Source organism: Rousettus aegyptiacus, unplaced genomic scaffold (assembly GCF_014176215.1).
Source record: "Rousettus aegyptiacus isolate mRouAeg1 unplaced genomic scaffold, mRouAeg1.p scaffold_m13_p_1, whole genome shotgun sequence".
Taxonomy (NCBI): Eukaryota; Metazoa; Chordata; class Mammalia; order Chiroptera; family Pteropodidae; genus Rousettus; species Rousettus aegyptiacus.
The window spans coordinates 90,489,530-90,508,523 of NW_023416284.1; the positions used below are offsets into that span (position 1 = coordinate 90,489,530).

Here is an 18,994-nt window from a genome sequence, read left to right on the forward strand (position 1 = left end):
CACTCTGTCAGGAGCATTAGTCCACGCCCCCGAAGGGGTGTGTACCGGAAGTTGCCTCTATTTCCGCCTGTTCCGGGGCGGGGTTCCCACGGCTCCCTGTTGCATTTCTGGGCTGGGGCCGCACCGCGGCTCCAAGATGATGGAGACAGAGCGACTCGGTAAGGGGGAGGTGGTGGCACGAAGGAGTAGACCGGGATCGACCCTTGATCCCTGACCTATGGCTTTTCTCCTGCAGCGTTACCTCCCCCAGACCCTCTGGATCTTCCCCTTCGGGCTGTGGAGCTGGGATGTACAGGGCGCTGGGAGCTGCTGAATGTGCCTGGGGCTCCAGAGAGCACCGTGAGTGATTTTGGACCCTAACCTTTGACCCTCTTCAGCATAAAATCTCTTTCTTACAGTAGGATCTGGGCATGACTTACTCTTTTCTCTCTGGACACCTGTCATCCTGGCCTAGAATGGTGGAGGACAGACTCCAGCCTAGTGGACCTGCTGTGGGTCGGAGCCCATGTAAGGACGAGGAAGGAGCGCTGGGGTACTTTAGCTCTGAGACCTAACTCCTCTTTCAAATGTGTCTTCTCTCATTGCAGCCCCCTTCTGTCTCCAAGCACTTGTTGGTGGCAGAGATACTAGCTAACCTTTGAACCCCTAATTCATAATCTTTAGGTCTGGGACCTTTTTTTCCTAAAGCTAGTGATTCTCGAATTTCATTGTGCCTCATAATTAGGAAGGGAGCTCTTTTGAAATACATATTCTTAAGTCTAGCCCAAGATTTTGAAGTCCAAAATCTGTATTGTTAACCAGTGTCTTTGGTAATTCAGTAGCAGGTCATTTGTCCTGTAAAGCATTACAACTTTTGGAAAATACTGCTTCACCTTGATTGTCCTAGTCTGTCTGGGACATCTACCATTTCTAGTCTAAACACGAATCTGTCACTTTCTTTCATCTTGCCCTTCTTCCAGCTTCCCCATGGCCTCCCTCCCTGTGCTCCAGATCTACAGCAAGAAGCAGAGGAGTCATTTCTATCATCTCCAGCCTGGCTGCCCCTGCATGGTGTGGAACACTCAGCCCGGTGAGGGGCCTGAAAGGGTCTGGACCAGGGAGATGGGTTCCTTAAGGAAACTGAGACAGAAGAGAAAGACTGGAAAATTACTTCCTTCTCTCTAGAAAATGGCAGCGAAAGATGGATCCTTGGTCTCTCTTGGCTATATTGGGGGCCCCAGTCCCCTCTGACCTACAAGCCCAAAGACACCCAACCACAGGCCAGATACTGGGCTACAAGGAGGTAAGAGATCAGGGGCCACAAGAAGTAGAGTTGGAAAGAGGGGTATCAGAGGCCAGGTCAACCTCAGTGGGGATCTGATCTTTTGCCTCAGGTCCTGCTGGAGAACACAGACCTGTCGGCCACAACCTCCTTGTCTCTTCGCCGGCCACCAGGACCCACCTCCCAGTCCCTGTGGGGAAATCCAACACAGTACCCTTTCTGGCCAGGTGACTCTTGTGGAAATGAGATGGTAGGGGAGGGAGCCCTCAGTCTCCAAGGAACAGTTTCCCTATCACCCTTTGAGAATCTTTATTTGTCTAACTTCTCCCCAGGTGGAATGGATGAACCCACCATGAGAGATTTGAGTACTCAGGAGGAGGCTGAGGAGGATATAGACTTTGAGAAAGGTGAGGCAGTGCCAGGATGGACACTTGGGAGGCGGGCCTCCAAGATTGGGCCCTGAGGACAAGGGATCCAGGCCTATCATGGGGCTGCTGTTAGCCCTTCCAAGCTTTGAGTAAATTAGGAAAAGGTACCCCTTCCATAACCCTTACTGTCATTTGTTGGAAAATTACTACTACAGATGTTCCCAGCTATAATGTCCGTTCTGTCAGTGATATCTCTTAGGTTTAGAGAGTATACAACTTGAACAATAGCATGCAGTGACCCTCATTCTCTCTGTCCTTATTCTCCAGATCTTCTTACTATTCCACCTGGCTTCAAGAAAGGCATGGACTTTGCACCAAAGGGTAAGTTTTGAGATGAGTTTTGAGTGATGCCCTTCTATAGAACAGAGATGAAACGAACAAGCCTCCTTTTTGCTTTGCTCCTCAGATCACCCAGCTCCAGCTCCTGGGTTGTTCAGTCTCAGCCGTCTGCTGGAGCCCCTGGATTTGGGTGGGATTGATGAGTTTGAGAGGGAGGCAGTGGGACAGCCTGGAGGTACCAGAGAGGATAGTGTTTCAGCCTCTCCCTGCAGTGCTGCCTTGGCCCGAACAAGCAGCTTAGAGGATCTAGTGTTGAAGGTTGGTGCTTCTGGGCAGCGGAGGCAAGAAAGAAGGGGTCTTGCCGCTGGGAGGGTGGCCTGGCTCGGTTGGGTCTAAGGGAAAGACTGGAGCATCTTCTGTGGGGAGTGGTAATGGAGAGCTTTCTGGCTGTATATCACCCCAACTTTTCCAGGAAGCATCCACAGTTGTATCCCTGCCAGAGCTCTCCAAACCCCCACCTCAGGAGCAGTGGGCCATTCCCGTGGATGTCACCTCCCCTGTTGGTGATTTCTACCGCCTCATTCCCAAGCCAGCCTTCCAGGTAGTGTGGGCCAGTCCTTACATGCTCCACTGCCTCCTTCCAGTCCACTCCCTCATCTTCCAGGCCAGTCTTGGACCTCAGTATTAGCTTCGCCTCACTCAGGCCTTTTCCCAACTGCCCTGCATGCCTGGTAAGCCAGAGGCAGGAAGTCCCCCCTCTGTTCTTCAGCTGCCATCTATTTCTCTCTCCTACAGTGGGCATTTGAGCCTGATGTGTTCCAGAAACAGGCCATTCTGCACTTGGAACGGCACGACTCAGTCTTTGTGGCAGCTCATACATCCGCGGGGAAGACAGTTGTGGCTGAATATGCCATTGCCCTTGCCCAGAAGCACATGACGCGGTACAGGTCCTCTCCCCAACTTTCCCCTTTACCAGCCATCCTTGTTTTCTCCCCTATCCTTTCTAAATCTCATCTTTTCCTCACATCTTAAACTTCATCTTTTAGATGGGAGGTTTACAGGAAAAACTGAGACAGGGGTCCAGAGAGAAATGAGAAGGTACAGGGAGAGAGGTTAGAAGAATGACCTGTATGCACTTAGTTTAGGAAGGGGTTGGGGGACAACATTTTTTTTGGGTCATGTCATGTGGAGGGAAGTTTGGGTGAAGAAAGAGGGCACCTGAGCTCTGCAGCATGCTGCTGGGAAGGCTCAGGTTGGGAGAGGAGGTGCTGACCACAAGTCTGCGGGGGGAGACTGGCTAACTTAATACCCTCTTCCCAGCACTATCTACACTTCGCCTATCAAGGCTCTGAGTAACCAGAAGTTCCGAGACTTCCGAAACACATTTGGGGATGTGGGGCTGCTCACTGGGGACGTACAGCTGCATCCGGAGGCCTCCTGCCTTATCATGACGACAGAGATCCTTCGGTGAGAGACGGGCACTCAATGTGGGTGGATTTTTGGTTAGGAAGGTGAGGCTGCTCTGGAGAGCATGTTGGCTAAGTTGAGGGTGGGGACAGGAACCACTGGGGAGTCAGCCTCTGGTCTTTCTTCCCCCAGCTCCATGCTGTATAGCGGCTCAGATGTCATCCGGGACCTGGAGTGGGTCATCTTTGATGAGGTTCACTATATCAACGATGCTGAGGTAAGGAGCATCATTGACCCCCGCAGTCCTTTCCTGTGGAGCTTGTTCAGCAGTTCCCTATTCCACACAGCTTAAAATCTTACTACGTTCTTTGGCCCCCAAATGGAATCCTAGGAGCAGAAGGGCAGCCCTTTCTGAGCTGCCCGTGACTTGTCTTCTCTCTCTGTGTCCAGCGTGGGGTCGTGTGGGAGGAGGTGCTCATCATGCTCCCTGACCATGTCTCCATCATCCTTCTGAGTGCTACTGTCCCCAATGCCCTTGAATTTGCCGACTGGATTGGGTGAGACGTGTGTTCTGGGATGCTTGGGTGAAGGGGGTTGTAGTATTCCTTGGTTGGGGTCAGGGGCAAAGCCTGCCACAGCAGGGAGAGTGGTCAGGCCTTACGGGCGGAGAGGAGAAATGGTAGGGGTTGGGGAACATGGCCCACTTGGGCCCAGACCACTTTGCATGTTGAGAGATACAATCATGGGGACAGCCTTCTAATCTGGTTCCCAGAAAAGCCTGGGTGAGGCCAAAAGGGGAACGGTGGTGGATATATGAGCTGCTCCTTCCTACACTCCCATCTCCTTCCCACTCAGACGACTGAAGCGTCGCCAGATCTATGTGATCAGCACTGTCGCTCGCCCTGTCCCCCTGGAGCATTATCTCTTCACAGGGAATAGCCCCAAGACCCAGGGTGAGCTCTTCCTGTTGCTAGACTCCCGAGGGACCTTTCACACAAAGGGGTAAGCCAGAGATAGGGGAGATTTCAGGGCTGGGTCTGGCTGGGTGTGACTGTGATGGCTGCCCTCCTCATACCCTAGGTATTATGCAGCTGTGGAGGCCAAAAAGGAGAGGATGAGCAAACATGCTCAGACCTTTGGGGCCAAACAGCCCACACATCACGGGGGGCCTGCACAGGTAAGAACCAGCAGGCTTTGTACCCATCGCCACCTATTTTTTGCCATCCTTTCTTTCCTCATCTCCCAGGGTTTGGACTTAAGGTCTGAGCAGTGACTGTCTTGACGGTTCTTTACTTTGGCCCCTGTTGGTTCAGGGACTCAACCTCTGCCCCTTTGCGCCCCCTTCCCCAGGACCGTGGTGTGTACCTGTCCCTCCTGGCCTTCCTCCGTACCCGTGCGCAGCTGCCTGTGGTCGTGTTCACCTTCTCCCGGGGCCGCTGTGATGAGCAGGCCTCAGGCCTTACCTCCCTTGACCTCACCACAAGTTCAGAGAAGAGTGAGATTCACCTCTTCCTGCAGCGCTGCCTTGCTCGCCTCCGTGGCTCTGACCGCCAGCTTCCCCAGGTATGGATGGGAGACTTGGAGACTGCTGGGGATGGGGTGCTCTGTGACCCCACCCCTGACCATGGCCTCGGCCCCCTGCAGGTCCTGCACATGTCAGAGCTCCTGCACCGAGGCCTGGGTGTGCACCACAGCGGCATCCTGCCCATCCTCAAGGAGATTGTGGAGATGCTCTTCAGCCGCGGCCTGGTCAAGGTGCACATGCTGTTCCACCACTTACTCACTGTAGGACCTTGGGCAAATTACCTAATCTCCTTGAACTTTAGGTTTCTCATCTTAAAGTGGGGATGCATAAAATAATACCAGGCCATATTAAGAAAAGAAACTGGAAAAGCTAGCAAGCATTTAAGTCGTCATCAACAAAATGCAAATTTGATATACTCACGAGGTATCATTGTATGATTATTAGACTGGTAAAACTTAGGAAACTGGCTAATGCCAAGTGTTGCCAAAGATGTGGGAAACTATAGGCATACCTCAGAGATATTGCAGGTTCAGTTCCAGACGATTGCAATAAAGGGAATTTGCAATAAAGTGAGTCACGTGAGTTTTTTTGTCTTCTAGTGCATGTAAAAGTTGTGTTTGTATTACATATTAAATGTGCAATAGCGTTATGTCTAAAAACAAAGTACTACTTTAACTAAAAGAAACTTTATTGCTAAAAGATGCTAACCATCATCTGAGCCTTTCAGCGAGTCATAATCTTTTTCCTCTTGGAGGGTCTTGCCTCAATGTTGGTAAAAATGCAATATTTGCGAACTGCAATGAAGTGAGATATTCCTGTATAGGATTATAGGAAACCTTGTGCAGGTGTGGCTAGTCTGGAGTGCACCCTGACACTCTTTAGGCAAAAATAAGTATAATATATTCTTTGATCTTAAATTTTATTCCTGAGTATAAACCACAATGAAGTTCTCACCCTGGTCCATGAGGGAATATGCCTGCTCTTCCTTAGTTGGCTATAGGCTTGAGGCAGGGTGTTGCTGCCACAAGGGTGTCCTTCACTGGGAGAACATGCAGGTAAGTGTAGGGCATGCACTCCAGAGTGTCCTGCCACAGTTAGAAGCAAAGGGTTCGGTATAACCACAGGAACGTGGATGGATGCTGGAAATGCTATTTGGAGGAAAGAAGTAAGAAAACAGGAGATATATAGCTGCCTTTCATGTGAATTGTAAATTATGTGCCCACAAAACAAGACACAGTATGCAAGAACATATTCATACAAGGATTTTAAAAACGTTGGAATGACTGACAGTGGGGAGTTGGGAATGGAATATGGATGTACAAGGAAAGAAAAGGTAGCCAAAGAAATTGAGGAAAATTATAGTTCCCATTCTAGATTTGTCTGGAGAGTTGAATGAGATTCTGCGAGTTAATCTTCTGGATGGAGCCAGGTGCCTACTTAGCCTTGGCTATGAAGTAAGGTGTGCTTAGTCAAGACTGGTCTCTGTGTAGCCCCTTGCTGATCCTCTCTTTTCCCGTTCCAGGTCTTGTTTGCCACAGAAACCTTCGCCATGGGTGTAAATATGCCAGCCCGAACAGTGGTGTTCGACTCCATGCGCAAGCACGACGGCTCCACCTTCCGGGACCTGCTCCCTGGGGAGTATGTGCAGATGGCAGGCCGGGCAGGCCGGAGGGGCCTGGACCCCACAGGCACTGTCATCCTGCTCTGCAAAGGCCGCGTGCCTGAGATGGTGGACCTGCACCGCATGATGATGGTGAGCTGGAGCCAGGAGGGTCCTAGCTTTGGGGACCTACTGGATTCTTTTCCAGCTCTCTTCCCCTCTCTTTTCTACTTTTTCTTCTGCTTGGGAGGAGACAGCATAGGAGTAAGATGATCCAAAGATGAGATTGGATCTCATCTCTAGCCTTTTCACTGAATGCGGAGCTAGATAGGACCTTTGAGAGTCTATTACTGAATTTTCCGTCCTTTATTTTGCAGAGTTGGTGAGCAGGCAGTTTGTCTATGGCCCTGTAGTTATGGAGCTGGGATTAGCTCTGCTAGGGTAGAGCCAGTCCTCAGAGGGCTGGCTGGGGAGCAGCAGGTTCTACCCTGATCTCACTGACTTCTCTCACTCGGCCTAGGGAAAGCCGTCTCAGCTGCAGTCGCAGTTCCGCCTCACGTATACCATGATCCTTAACCTGCTGCGGGTGGATGCCCTCAGGGTGGAGGACATGATGAAGAGGAGCTTCTCTGAGTTTCCATCTCGCAAGGACAGCAAGGTGAGGGGTTAGGGTGACCAGTATACTGGGCAGGATGTTGGCATGGGAAAACAGGCTGGGAAGAGGTGGGCTTCTAGAGGCTAGTGGGGTGAAGGTGGGGGTGTAGCAGACTGAGCCTGAAGATTCATTTCGTACCTGCTCCCACTTATGCCCAGGCCCATGAACAGTCTCTGGCTGAACTGTCCAAGAAGCTGGGGGCCTTGGAGGAGCCGGACATGACTGGCCAACTGGTTGACTTGCTTGAGTATTACCACTGGGGGGAGGAATTGACAGAGACCCGGAGCCTGATCCAGGTGCATGAGTGTGTGTTTGTGTTAGGGCGGTGGGGGGTGGAGGAGTGGGCAGGAAGGAAGAGAATTCAACACTCTGGGTGCTTCTGAACCTAATCCCAGTGTCCTCATGACCCTTCCTCCCTGTCTCCTTTGTGCATATCCCCACTCTTCAGCGCCGTGTCCTAGAGTCTGTGAACGGGCTGAAATCTCTCTCAGCCGGAAGGGTGGTGGTTGTGAAGAATCAGGAGCATCACAATGTACTGGGTGTGATCTTGCAGGTGAGGGCAGGAGGAATTTGGGCCCCAGAGGGAGGGAAGAGCAAGCCCTCTTGGTCTTCTCCATTTAATGGGGGCAGGTTACACTCACCAGTGCTTTCATTTTCCTCTTTTGCCCTCCTTTCCTTTCCATCACCACTTCATGCCCACCTCATCTTTCGAACCCCCCCCACAATCCTCACCTCCATCCCCACAGTCTGCTCTGATTGCTTGACTTGGTTACCAGTCTGTACTGGTGGGCTCTGCCTGGTTGCTCCATGATCCCTGCCTGAGGGTGGGGACGTGATCTCTGCCTTTGCTGTCTACTCCTCAGACGGCCCATTTGACCTCCCTACCTCTCTAGGTCTCCTCGAACTCTATGAGCAGAGTATTCACAACCCTGGTTTTGTGTGATAAACCCACATCTGAGGACCCGCAGGAGAGGGGGTCAGCCTCCCCAGATGTGCCCTACCCGGATGACCTCATAGGATTCAAGCTGTTCTTGCCCGAAGGTGAGAGTGGAGCAGACAGCCAGGTTCCTGACAGCAGTGCAGGAACTGGGTTCATGGCGAGGTCGGACCCTGTTCTCCCCTTTTCACAGGGCCTTGTGACCATACTGTGGCCAAGCTCCAGACAGGAGACGTGGCTGCCATCACCACCAAAGTGCTCCGGGTGAATGGAGAGAAGATCCTGGAGGATTTCAGCAAGAGGCAGCTACCGAAATTCAAGTTAGAGATGCTGGGGAGTCCCGTTTCCTGGGGAGCGACCACGAAATTGGGAGTAGGGAGGTGCCTGGGGTGGTTCCTGTGGAAAAGAAGTCTCATCTCCTCCTTCCTCAGGAAGGATCCTCCCATTGCTGCTGTGACCACTGCTGTCCAGGAATTGCTGCGTCTGGCTCAGGCCTATCCAGCAGGACCCCCTACCCTTGACCCTGTCAATGACTTGCAGCTCAAGGATGTGTCGGTGGTTGAAGGGGAGCTCCGGGCCCGGAAGCTTGAGGAGCTGATTCGGGGGGCCCAGTGCGTGCACAGCCCTCGTTTCCCTACCCAGGTAGGACCCTGGATGCTAGTTCCAAAGCTGGAGGGGGTGTTTCCTTTCTGGTCCCCTGTAAGCTGCCCACTTCCATCTCAGCTCTGGTCCTCAGCTGCCCCCGCCCCAATCAACTCCCTCTTCCCTTTAAGGGTAAGAGGTAGGCTAACATGCTCTTGCCTGTGGCTCTCCCTGTGGCTTTCTGCAGTACCTGAAGCTACGGGAGCGAATGCAGATACAGAAGGAGATGGAGCGGCTGCGCTTCCTGCTGTCAGATCAGTCGCTGTTGCTGCTCCCCGAGTACCACCAGCGAGTAGAGGTGAGAGTGGTGGGGGGCAGAGGGGATAGCAAGGGAGAGGATGGTCAGTTCCCAACACCCACCATCTATCTTCTAGGTGCTTCGAATCCTGGGTTATGTAGACGAGGCAGGCACGGTGAAGCTGGCAGGGCGGGTGGCTTGTGCCATGAGCAGCCATGAACTGCTCCTCACTGAACTCATGTTTGACAATGCTCTGAGTGCCTTGCAGCCAGAGGAGATTGCGGCCCTGCTCTCTGGCCTGGTCTGCCAGAGCTCTGGGGACACTGGGGAGCAGCTCCCAAGCACCCTCAAACAGGTATGGGACCCACTCCTCTTCTACCCTGGCTGTAGCATTCGCAGTCCCCACCCCAAAGTTTCCCCAAGTGACCTCTCCAGTCCTGTAAGTGCTCCTAAGAGCTGAAATGACTTCTTCTTTGGTCTGAGCCTCCCCCATCTTGGAGCAGAAAGGCAGGTCTTTACCTTTCCTTCCCCATCTGTAGGGAGTAGAACGTGTCCGGGCTGTGGCCAAGAGGATTGGTGAGGTCCAGGTGGCCTGTGGCCTGAACCAGACAGTGGAAGAATTTGTAGGGGAGCTGAATTTTGGGCTGGTTGAGGTTGTGTACGAGTGGGCTCGGGGCATGGTGAGTAACTGGGGTTTGGGGTTTTGTGGACGGCTGGTTGGGGAGAGGCTGCCCAGACCTACTGAATTCAGTCCCCACCTTGTTTCCTCCATAGCCCTTCTCTGAGTTGGCAGGGCTCTCTGGGACCCCTGAAGGCCTGGTCGTTCGCTGCATCCAGCGCCTGGCTGAGATGTGTCGCTCGCTGCGGGGGGCAGCCCGCCTGGTAGGTGAGCCTGTGCTAGGTGCTAAAATGGAGACAGCAGCTACCCTGCTACGGAGGGACATCGTCTTTGCAGCTAGCCTCTACACACAGTGAATGGCCCTTGTGTAAAAATGTAATAATAAAAGAGCAAACCACCTGTGAGTACTTGAGGTACTGTGCTGGGTAGGGAAGACTCAGCTCAAAAGACACAGCAGGGAGAACCACCTAGAAATATGCCTTTATCTGTGCACGGAGACAGGACCAGTCCCCTCTGAAGGATTAGTCCTTGGGGGAAGGCGTCTTGGGGGGTAATGGGAGGTCTTGGGTCATGGCATCCACATACCACGTGGGCAGGAAGGCATAGGGTGCATCTTGATGTACAGACACTGTGACTGCTCTCCCAGGCTCCCAGGAGAAGAGGTGGACGAGCCTGAGGGGAAAATGGAGTCACCAGTTGAGGACTGGAAGCCGAGCTTCTGGGCCTAGAGGGGAGGGGTAGAGCTGAATGCCTCACCTGGGGTCATCCTGGACAACTGTGTTCTGGGCAAAGCTGAGGAAGGCAGCACAGAAGTTCATGCACACGGAGGGATTCCAGCCATCACGGTCATTCTGGAGAGGGCCGAGGAGGAGGCAGAGATGAGTGAGGGTGAGGGTGGGAAAAGGGGAAGGCGTGCTGCAGCCCTGGACCCTGTACCTGTGGTCTTGCTTAGGGGGCACAGGTGGGTGTTGTGACTCCATTGGCTTACCCTGACGTGTTCAAACATCTGCATGGTGGGAAAAGTCTTGAGAGAACAGATGAAACCCTCTGGGTTACGGAAGCCAGCGACAACATTTGGGACCCCCAGGAGGAATGATTGAGCCCACCATTTCAGGAGCTTGTGTCTGTCATGTCAGGAAAGGCGAGGTGTCAGTGGGACCCCACCTCTACCCTCCAGCCTCCTCCTCTTACCCCAAGTTCCTTTCCCAGCTGTCAGTTCTAAGCTCTTGCCCTGTCCAACACCCTCCTGAACCTGTAGAAGCTCCTCCATTGGCCAGGGCTGTGCATCTCCTTGGAAGTCTTGAGCTCCACATAGCAAGTAGGGGGCTGTGAGGATGGGGCCTGGAGGTCTGTGCAGTCTACCTCCCCTGAGAAGAGCAGAGGGTGGTTTCCCAGGCGGCTGCGTAGCACAGAGCAGAAGGCCACGTTGGTGTTAACTTCCCCAGAGGGGTCTGGGGAGCCTCCAGGTTTGTCTGCACAAGGAGAGAAGCAGCAGTAGGGGTGGAGACTCTCAGTCTGGGGGAGGGAAAGGGGGCTACAGAGCAGGGGCAACTCTCACCTGCACACATATACTGCTCGAATTTGTACCCCATGTACATAAGCTCCCGGAGGAGGGGTGGCCGGGCAAGCCTCTGAGCCTGAGCAGCCAGTGTCTCCACCTCACTCAGGTACAGTGTCCCCTGGAACCGGGAGGCTGCCAGCTGCCAGCCCTCTTGCCGCTCATACGGTGTTGTCAGCAGTTTTGTCAAGTGCCCCCGCCATGTCACTATGGCCCCTGCCAGCCATCCTGGACCCCTGAGGGAGGAGTTAGAGGCTGAAGATCTGACACAAGCATTAGCTCAGATGGCTCCCCCAAAGAATAGCCCAAGTTCCTTCTAAGGACTGAACGCCCTCTAGATTTGGCTCTCCTAATTTTAGGGGGGAAGGTATAGGTCTCTTCATCTCGTGCTGTGGTCTGCTCACCCCTCCAGCTGGCCTCGGTGCTCCAGGAGCCAGCGCAGCAGATGGTCCAGGTGCTCTCGGACCTCCTCGTCCCGGGGCTGATATCGATCGGGGTATCCATCTCTGAGGTCAAAGTTGGGGCCCTGACCGTTGGTGGGAGGTGGGCTGTAGTAGCGCAAGGCTCGGGCATCTCCATGGTACTGGCGTTGGGCATCCAGGGAGAAGCAGCCCAGTTGGGAAGGGCGCCGGTAAAAAGGAAAGGACCCAGAGTACAGGGCAGGGTCTGTGGGTAATGAGGGTGCTGGGCGGGGGAGTTTGTTCTGAGGCTCAGCTGCTTCTATCTTCCCAGCTCCTCTCTTGGTCCCTCTGGGCTCCATGAGGTCCTGAGATATGGGAGAAAGTTGTCCTTCTACAGAGGAGGCCTGGAGAAGGGGGACTCCAGGTCAGAACTAAGCGAACCTCCTGATGGCCAGGCTCTGGCCTTGAAACAGGCAGGCTGCCAGCCCCTCACACAGAACCATCGCAAGCTCCACCCGCAGCCTTTCCCCTTGATCTCTCCACCCTCAGCCCCCTCTGCGATTTTCCCAAGACGGTGAGGTTAGCAAGAGTGTTTGGGCTCAGATCAAGGATCTGGTTACCCCTGAGCGCGCCAACCTCGATTTCTACGTCCGTCGAGCTATGACGTCACGGGCAGGTACATCAGAAGTCGAAGAGGGATGCAAAAGTGGTTTTCCGCTCTCGGTGATGCAATCATTCAGCGACAGTGGCGGGCAAATCCCTCGGGGGCGGTGGGATGAGGGTACGCTCTCCACCTGGAAGTTGAACGCGACGTGGCCCCAGGCGCCCCGCCAGAGGTCCGTGATGTGAGAGCTCCTGGTGGCAGCCAAGCAGCATTGGCCGTGCGACCTCAGCAGGCCCGGGAGGAACTGGAATCCTCATTGGCGCCGCCCCTCCCAGTCAGAGCCCGAGAGAGGACGAGGGGAGGCCTCCTTCGTCACCGCGTTGTCCAGCTTACACTGGCTGACTGGTCTGCGAGGACGTCACTGCTCCGCGCCGGAAGTCTCTGTTTTCGTGGTCTCTTCCGCAATATCTACCCGTTCCCGAGCTCCACAAGATCCCGGGACATGAGCCGGAAGAGGCAGCGCCTGGTCCCGGAGACGCTGGGACTGAAGAGGTGGCGGGAACGAGGTCCTGCAGAGGCAGATCCTTTGACGGGCGAGGCAGGTAACCATGACAACCCCAGGGCGCGGCTCAAGACCCCGGCCGCAACGGCCTCTCCTCTCGTCACCTTAGATGTTGGGAGAACGGCGTCCCCATAAGAGTTTCTTTCTCTCCCCCAATTCGCCTCCCAGTGACCAGGTCTCCCCACCGAGGGTCGGCGCACGCAGCAGTCACGGAGCTGGTGGGGCTGTTTCCGCGAGGCCTGTTCGAAGATGCGCTGCCGCCTATCGCACTCAAGAGCCAGGTGTACAGCCTGGTGCCCGACCGGACCGCGGCTGACCGGCAGCTGGTGAGGGGTGCCAGGGCCACCGACCTCAGTGGGTCCACCAGCCATTCAGCAAGCGTTAGATTCTTTCTGTGCCAGGCATTGCAGTGCTACAAACCCTGTAAAAAGATCCTCGGCAGTAGGGAGCGTGCGAATTTTGGATGTGAAAGAGCGAAGCTCTTGGGGAAACTGGATTGTTGGACATGGTTGGAGTTTAACACCGCTGGTAATACAGGAAGATGTCAGATCACAACAGGCCTTGTGCATCAATATTTCCATTTTACACTGAGCTGGTAGAGCATGTTAAACAGGAGAGGGAACGGTGTATAGGGCGGCTTGGAGGTAGTAAGATGAGGCAGGGAAATCAGGAAGATACTGCAGCTGAAAACTGGTGAGGCCTAAACTAAGGTAGTATAGTAGAGAGGAGGGGCTAGGCGAGGGATGTGGGAAGTGGGAAGAGAGGGAGGAATCCAGGATAACTGATTTTCCAGATGACAGGCTAGGTGGTTGGTGGAGTGAATAGAGTAGGAGCACACTGAGTTGTTGAGGACAGAAGTGATGTGTTTAATTTTGTGCAAGTTGGGTTGGAGGTTCTTGTGGAGCATCCAAAGGCAAATGTGTAGTAGACAATTGGATAAGAGGGTTTGGAGAGAATCCCGAGCCAGTGATATAGAACTGGAAGTTATAGAGATGTGAGTAGTGGTTCAGTCTGTGGATGTGGGTGAGATCGGGTAGAAAGAGTGAGTAGAGTGATTTTTAACTTTTTTATAAACTTCAGGAGATAATGAAAGCGATGGCTCTCTTTCTAGAAAAATGCATATATGCCACACACACACACACACACACACACACACACACACACACAAAGTACATATATAACGGGGTGGGGGAGGGTATTTCCTAGATTCTCTGAGAGCCCAGGTTAAGGACCTTGGGTTTACAATGAAAGGTAATAGGACCAAATCCAGTGCTGCGAGATACCAGCATTTAAGGCAGTGTTTCTCAGAGTATGTCCTGAGTTCTACCTGCTTCAAAAATACAGTTTCCTGGGACTCATTAATTTTCACAGATTTCTGTTTTGTGAATATCCCATTTTGTCCATTCTCATGGAAGAAATTGTATTTTTCTAGGAATTCATCAATTTAATCTAAATATTCAAATTTATTAGTATAAAGTTTACAATCTCATTGTTTGTAAAATCTGTAGTGATAACTTTATTTTTCATTCTTTGTATTAGTTATCTGTGCTTTCTTTAGGTTTCTCCCCTCTTTTTCTTGGTCAGTCTCACCAGTGGTTTATCAATGTTAATAGTCTTTCAAAAAAAATTAATATTTAGTTCTATTGCTCCCTCATATGCATGTTTTCTATTTTATTAATCTGTTTATTTATCCCCTACTGTTGAGTTTATTCTACCTTTTTACCTCCATTAATTTTAATCTTCTCTTCTTTTTTAATAGATTCATGTCAGGCTGTAGTTTTCTGCTAAGTATTGAGGTTTATCTGTCTCCCGTTTTGGTATATATTTTTATTATCATTCATTTCAAAATGTTTTCTAATTTTCTTTGTGTTTTTTTTTCTTCGATTCATTGGGTTGATTCAAAATATATGTATTAATTTCTAAACATTTTTTTATTACTTTGTTGTTACCGATTTTTGTTTTAAATGCTACTGTGGCCAGAGAACATATACAATATGATTTCAGTCATTTGAAACCTTTTGAGGCTTGCTTTGTGGTATTTGGCCAGTTTTGCTAAATATTCTATGTATATTTGAAAAGAATATGCATTTTCAGTTACTAATTTCTAACTAACTAGAGTCATTGAAGTCTTCGCTTTCTTCATATTATTTTGTCTGTTTGTTTTATGAGTTAATGAAAGCTGGATTAATATACTTTTGTGATTGTGGATTTGTTATTGGCTCTTTAAATATTTCCCCTAGCTTATTATCTCTTCATTCCTACTGGGACTCCAATTAAACATACATTTGACCTTCTCTTTTTATCCTTTAAGTCACTTAGTCTCTTGTCTGCATTTTCAATCTTTTTGACTGTTCTGGTTAGTTTTTTTGATCTGTTTTACAGATTATTAGCTTTTCATTTAGTGGTGCTGGTGTCCATTAAACCCATCCATTGAATTATTTCTTACCCTTCCTTCCTTCTTTCCTTCCTTCTTTCCTTCCTTCCTTCCTTCCTTCCTTCCTTCCTTCCTTCCTTCCTTCCTTCCTTCCTTCCTTCCTTGCTTTCTTTCTTTCTTTCTTTCTTTCTTTCTTTCTTTCTTTCTTTCTTTCTTTCTTTCTTTCTTTCTTTCTTTCTTTCTTTCAGTTTACTGGGGTAATATTGGTTTCCATTGAGTTCTTAATTGCACTTGCCTTGTTTTTTAATTCTAGAATTTCTACTTGGATCTTTTTCAGATCTGTTTTGTCAGTCTTTTTAATTTTCTCCTTAAGTTTTTTATCTTGGCTTTTATTTATTTCAGCATCATAAACATCATTTTTAAAAAGCAGTTGGTTTTTGATAATTGCATGATAACATGTTTTTTTGTGTGTCTATTTTTATTGTCAGTTTCTTTTGAATTTTTCTTGTGTGTCCAGTTATTTTTGACTGTGCTGGACATATTTGTTGAGATCATCAAATGCTCTCCATGTCCCAATTACTTCTATGAATTCTTGTGTTCACTTAGAGTTTGTATTAGTCTGGTAATTCCTTATTATGTTGTGAGCTCTTTAGTGCTTAACAACTTTTAAAATAATATTTTACCCAGCATTTTAATTAATTTTTAGTGGGTATGTTGATTCTTGCTGTGGTCCTGGTTGATTTTTATTTGTTTTAAACATTTTATTGTATATTCCTCTTTACCTTCCTCTATCCCATACCTAGACTGTTAATTCCTTAAGGGGATAGCCTGCGTCTTAATCACTGTTTTATCTCATGTCCAGCATATGATTGGTCTTAGAAAATATGTATTGATTGGTTAACAGACAACAGATGAGGTGGGTGGGTGGGAGTGTGAGTAACTAATTGGAAAAGACTATTTGGTGATCCACTTGATTTTCCTTCTACAGTTTTTCCTTTACTTAGAGAAAAAATCCCCAATATGGGCATATAAAAATTTCCCTGCCCCAAAATGCCCAGAGTGTAGCAGAGCATCTTACCTTGACACCCTTCTTTTCATTTCCATCTGTTTGGAAACAGAAGGCGCTTCAAGAGCAGGGGGAGATCAGAATCATCCAGCTAGGGTTCGACTTGGATGCCCATGGAATCATCTTCACCGAAGACTACAAGATCAGAGTGCGTGCGATCATGTGTGTGTCATAAGGAGCAGGGGTGGGCAGTCATGGAAATTGGGGAAAGGCAATAAAAAGAAAAGAGACAATTCCCACCCCTATCCCCCATGCCTTTTACAGAGAAGGCACAGGGCTCTGGTAAGTAGTAATATGAGCTAGAGGAGAAGGAGGAGTAGAAGGAAGAAAAATATGAGAGGTGAAAGGGCCCAAGCAGAAGGGAATCTGCCTCCCACGTGCAGAGAAATATCCTGGGAAGGAAGTCCCTGGAGGGTGCGGAAGGAGCCAGAACATGTCTCTCATCTGATTCCAGGTCCTCAAGGCCTGTGATGGCCGATCGTATGCTGGGGCAGTGCAGAAGTTTCTGGCTTCGGTGCTTCCAGCCTGTGGGGACCTTAGCTTCCAGCAGGACCAAATGACACAGACCTTTGGCTTCAGGGACACAGAGATCACGTGAGACTTGGGGGATCAACCAAATCCGTCATCTGGTACCTCCCTGCCTCTGTCCTATCTAGCCTTGTCCTTTTCCTTTTGCTGAACCTGCCAAAAAAGGCTGACTCTTCTTTTTAGTAAAATGACCTGAATTTGTATTCCTCCCCCAAAAGAGGAGGCTTGTCTTACCTGGGGCCATAGAAAGAGCCCTGGACTAAAATTCAAGAGATCTGGGTGGCTAATCAAATTACATATAGAGGCCGGGCAGGAATCATAAATGCCTGATGTGAATCATGGTAAGATAAGAGAATAGAGAATGGTAGGAGCTGTGATGCCTCTAAAGCACTCACATTAAGAAAACAACAAACAGGCAAGGGCTAAATAAAAATACCAATTCAGGGGCTGTATTTGGCTCAGGTTCCCTATGTTATAACCTGTGGTTTATGTGAAAGCATTTTATGAATTCTTTTCAGTAAGATGTGGGAGGAGCCATGATGAGGTCTGTGGAGGCAATGACAGGAACACAGAAGAAAGACCCTTACTTCTCCCCAGGGGGTGAGACTAAGTGTGTGTCAGGGAATGAGGTCAGGGAGGGCTTCTGAGAGTGGTTTTAGCAAACAAGTAATAGCAAGAATAGAAGGCATTGGGGTGGGGGCAGTCAGGTAGGCAAATGGGACCAGCAAGGGCATGGAGGGTGAGCAGAACCACCCCAGGGTGGGGGTAGGGCATCTGTTACCAGCCCCTTTGCAGGGTTGCCTATGTTTCTTGAGACAGTATCCAAACATTAGTGGACAGGGAGGGGAGAAGATTCTCAGAGACAAGACCTCATCTCTCTTGCCTTCCCACTCCGCTTAGGCAGCTGGTGAATGCTGGAGTCCTTACTGTCCGAGATGCTGGGAGTTGGTGGCTAGCTGTGCCTGGAGCTGGGAGATTCATTAAGTATTTTGTTAAAGGTATCCTGCCTGCAGCTCAAGTCCCCAGCCCCTCAAGAACATCTTTTGGTGGCTCCTCTGACCTGAAGGCCTTACCTTTCCCCACTCCTGTGCCATGTCTCCTCCAGGGCGCCAGGCTGTCCTCGGCATGGTTCGGAAGGCCAAGTACCGGGAGCTACTCCTTTCAGAGCTCTTGGGCCGGCGGACACCTGCTGCGGTACGACTCGGCCTTGCCTACCACGTGCATGACCTCATTGGGGCCCAGCTGGTAGACTGGTGAGTCTTGCCCCCAGCCTCTGGCAACTGACAGAACAATGACCCAAGGTTGGGTTTCCTCCCCACTCTTGCTTCATTCACTAGGGAAGCCCAGCTCCTCTCTCCTCTGGAACCCCCTGGAACATCCTGGCCAAGTTCTGAGTTCTTCCTAGACCCTGGGCCTATGTGTCTGCCTCTAGCCATGTCTTTTTCTTGTACAGTGTCTCCACCACTTCTGGAACCCTCCTGCGCCTACCGGAGACATGAGGATTCTACTCATCGTTACACATCTCCACAGAGTGGGGCTAGAGGGGCCCAGGAGTGTTGCCCAGTGGTGGCTGAGACAAGGTCACCTTGGGAAAGCTTGGGACCCGGATTTGTGTTGGGTCCATGACTGTACAAAGGGTCAGACGTGACTGCTGCCGTTTACCTGGGCTCCAAGCCAGTGGTGGGGTTTGGGCAATGCTTCTCTGCTCTTCCATGGAAGTGGAGCCAGAAACTGTGCCAAGGCCATGGCTACTGCCTTTCATACAGCAAGGTGCTGCTGTGATTGTCTTGGGAGGTGGGGTTTCTGGGGAGGCTGGTGAGGGAGGACAGGGTTCTCTTCCCTACATGTTGGGTTGAAACTGCCAAATAAAGTACTTGTGCCGGTGCTGTTTCCTGGGTGTCTTTTGTTTAATGTGATGTGTGATGCCTCGTTTGGGGCTAGAGGTAAAGCCACACTTGAGCCTGAACTTTGCCTCATTGTTCAGAGAGGAAAAGGGACATTGAGGCTAGTTCCCCCTGTGGGGTGTTGAGGATGTGCCTGATCTAAATCACGGAATTTCTGTCAGGGCCTGCAAAAAGCAAAGGCCTAGTGTAGTTCAGATTTTGTGGGGGTTATAGTAAGAAACTAGTGTCCTAGTACCTTGTTTTGTTAGGGCCTTGACGAAGAAGTAGTGTGCTACGCCCACTACTGAGCGTGTATGCGTACATGTACCCAGCTACTCCCAGTAGGGGAGATGCACAGGGCTTTGGTATGAGAGGGGTTAACAGGGAAAGAGGATCTATCTCTGGGCTATGATTTCTTCAGATTCCC

General features: G+C 50.7%; 3 protein-coding genes across 8 annotated transcripts; 2 read left to right on the forward strand and 1 right to left on the reverse strand.

Annotated features, from left to right (window-relative positions):
- Positions 1–41: 41 nt before the first annotated feature.
- On the forward strand, positions 42–10,171 carry SKIV2L (Ski2 like RNA helicase). 3 transcript variants are annotated; one of them, XM_016121548.2, is made up of 28 exons: positions 42–158; positions 236–339; positions 960–1,069; positions 1,165–1,282; positions 1,374–1,488; positions 1,594–1,668; positions 1,957–2,010; positions 2,096–2,286; positions 2,441–2,569; positions 2,764–2,909; positions 3,289–3,435; positions 3,568–3,652; positions 3,826–3,932; positions 4,231–4,377; positions 4,456–4,552; positions 4,726–4,938; positions 5,020–5,130; positions 6,423–6,653; positions 7,021–7,158; positions 7,314–7,451; positions 7,604–7,708; positions 8,049–8,196; positions 8,286–8,412; positions 8,524–8,734; positions 8,922–9,032; positions 9,109–9,327; positions 9,512–9,652; positions 9,747–9,995. In XM_016121548.2, exons 1-28 carry the CDS (start codon positions 137–139, stop codon positions 9,945–9,947), a joined length of 3,741 nt encoding a protein of 1,246 aa, XP_015977034.2. In that variant the 5' UTR covers positions 42–136; the 3' UTR covers positions 9,948–9,995. The 3 variants fall into 3 exon arrangements, with proteins under 3 accessions (XP_015977034.2, XP_036094261.1, XP_015977032.2); XM_036238368.1 differs by having other exon boundaries at positions 74–158; positions 8,286–8,734; positions 9,724–10,171; XM_016121546.2 differs by having other exon boundaries at positions 74–158; positions 8,286–8,734.
- Positions 10,052–12,356, reverse strand: DXO (decapping exoribonuclease). Of its 4 annotated transcripts, none has more exons than XM_016121561.2 (7): positions 12,171–12,356; positions 11,554–11,954; positions 11,150–11,385; positions 10,844–11,063; positions 10,580–10,715; positions 10,348–10,442; positions 10,052–10,263 (listed from the first exon to the last, which is right to left on the reverse strand). In XM_016121561.2, the coding sequence occupies exons 2-7, from the start codon at positions 11,907–11,909 to the stop codon at positions 10,113–10,115; spliced, it is 1,194 nt and encodes a 397-aa protein (XP_015977047.1). In that variant the 5' UTR covers positions 11,910–11,954; positions 12,171–12,356; the 3' UTR covers positions 10,052–10,112. The 4 variants fall into 4 exon arrangements, with proteins under 4 accessions (XP_015977047.1, XP_015977048.1, XP_015977046.1 ...); XM_016121562.2 differs by having other exon boundaries at positions 11,554–11,915; positions 12,187–12,324; XM_016121560.2 differs by having other exon boundaries at positions 12,187–12,324.
- On the forward strand, positions 12,226–18,574 carry STK19 (serine/threonine kinase 19). Its single transcript, XM_016121559.2, is given in 7 exon segments — positions 12,226–12,756; positions 12,885–13,042; positions 16,209–16,304; positions 16,611–16,750; positions 17,585–17,682; positions 17,790–17,937; positions 18,138–18,574. Coding segments are annotated over 7 exon segments (1,194 nt in total). The 5' UTR covers positions 12,226–12,248; the 3' UTR covers positions 18,184–18,574.
- Positions 18,575–18,994: the final 420 nt, after the last annotated feature.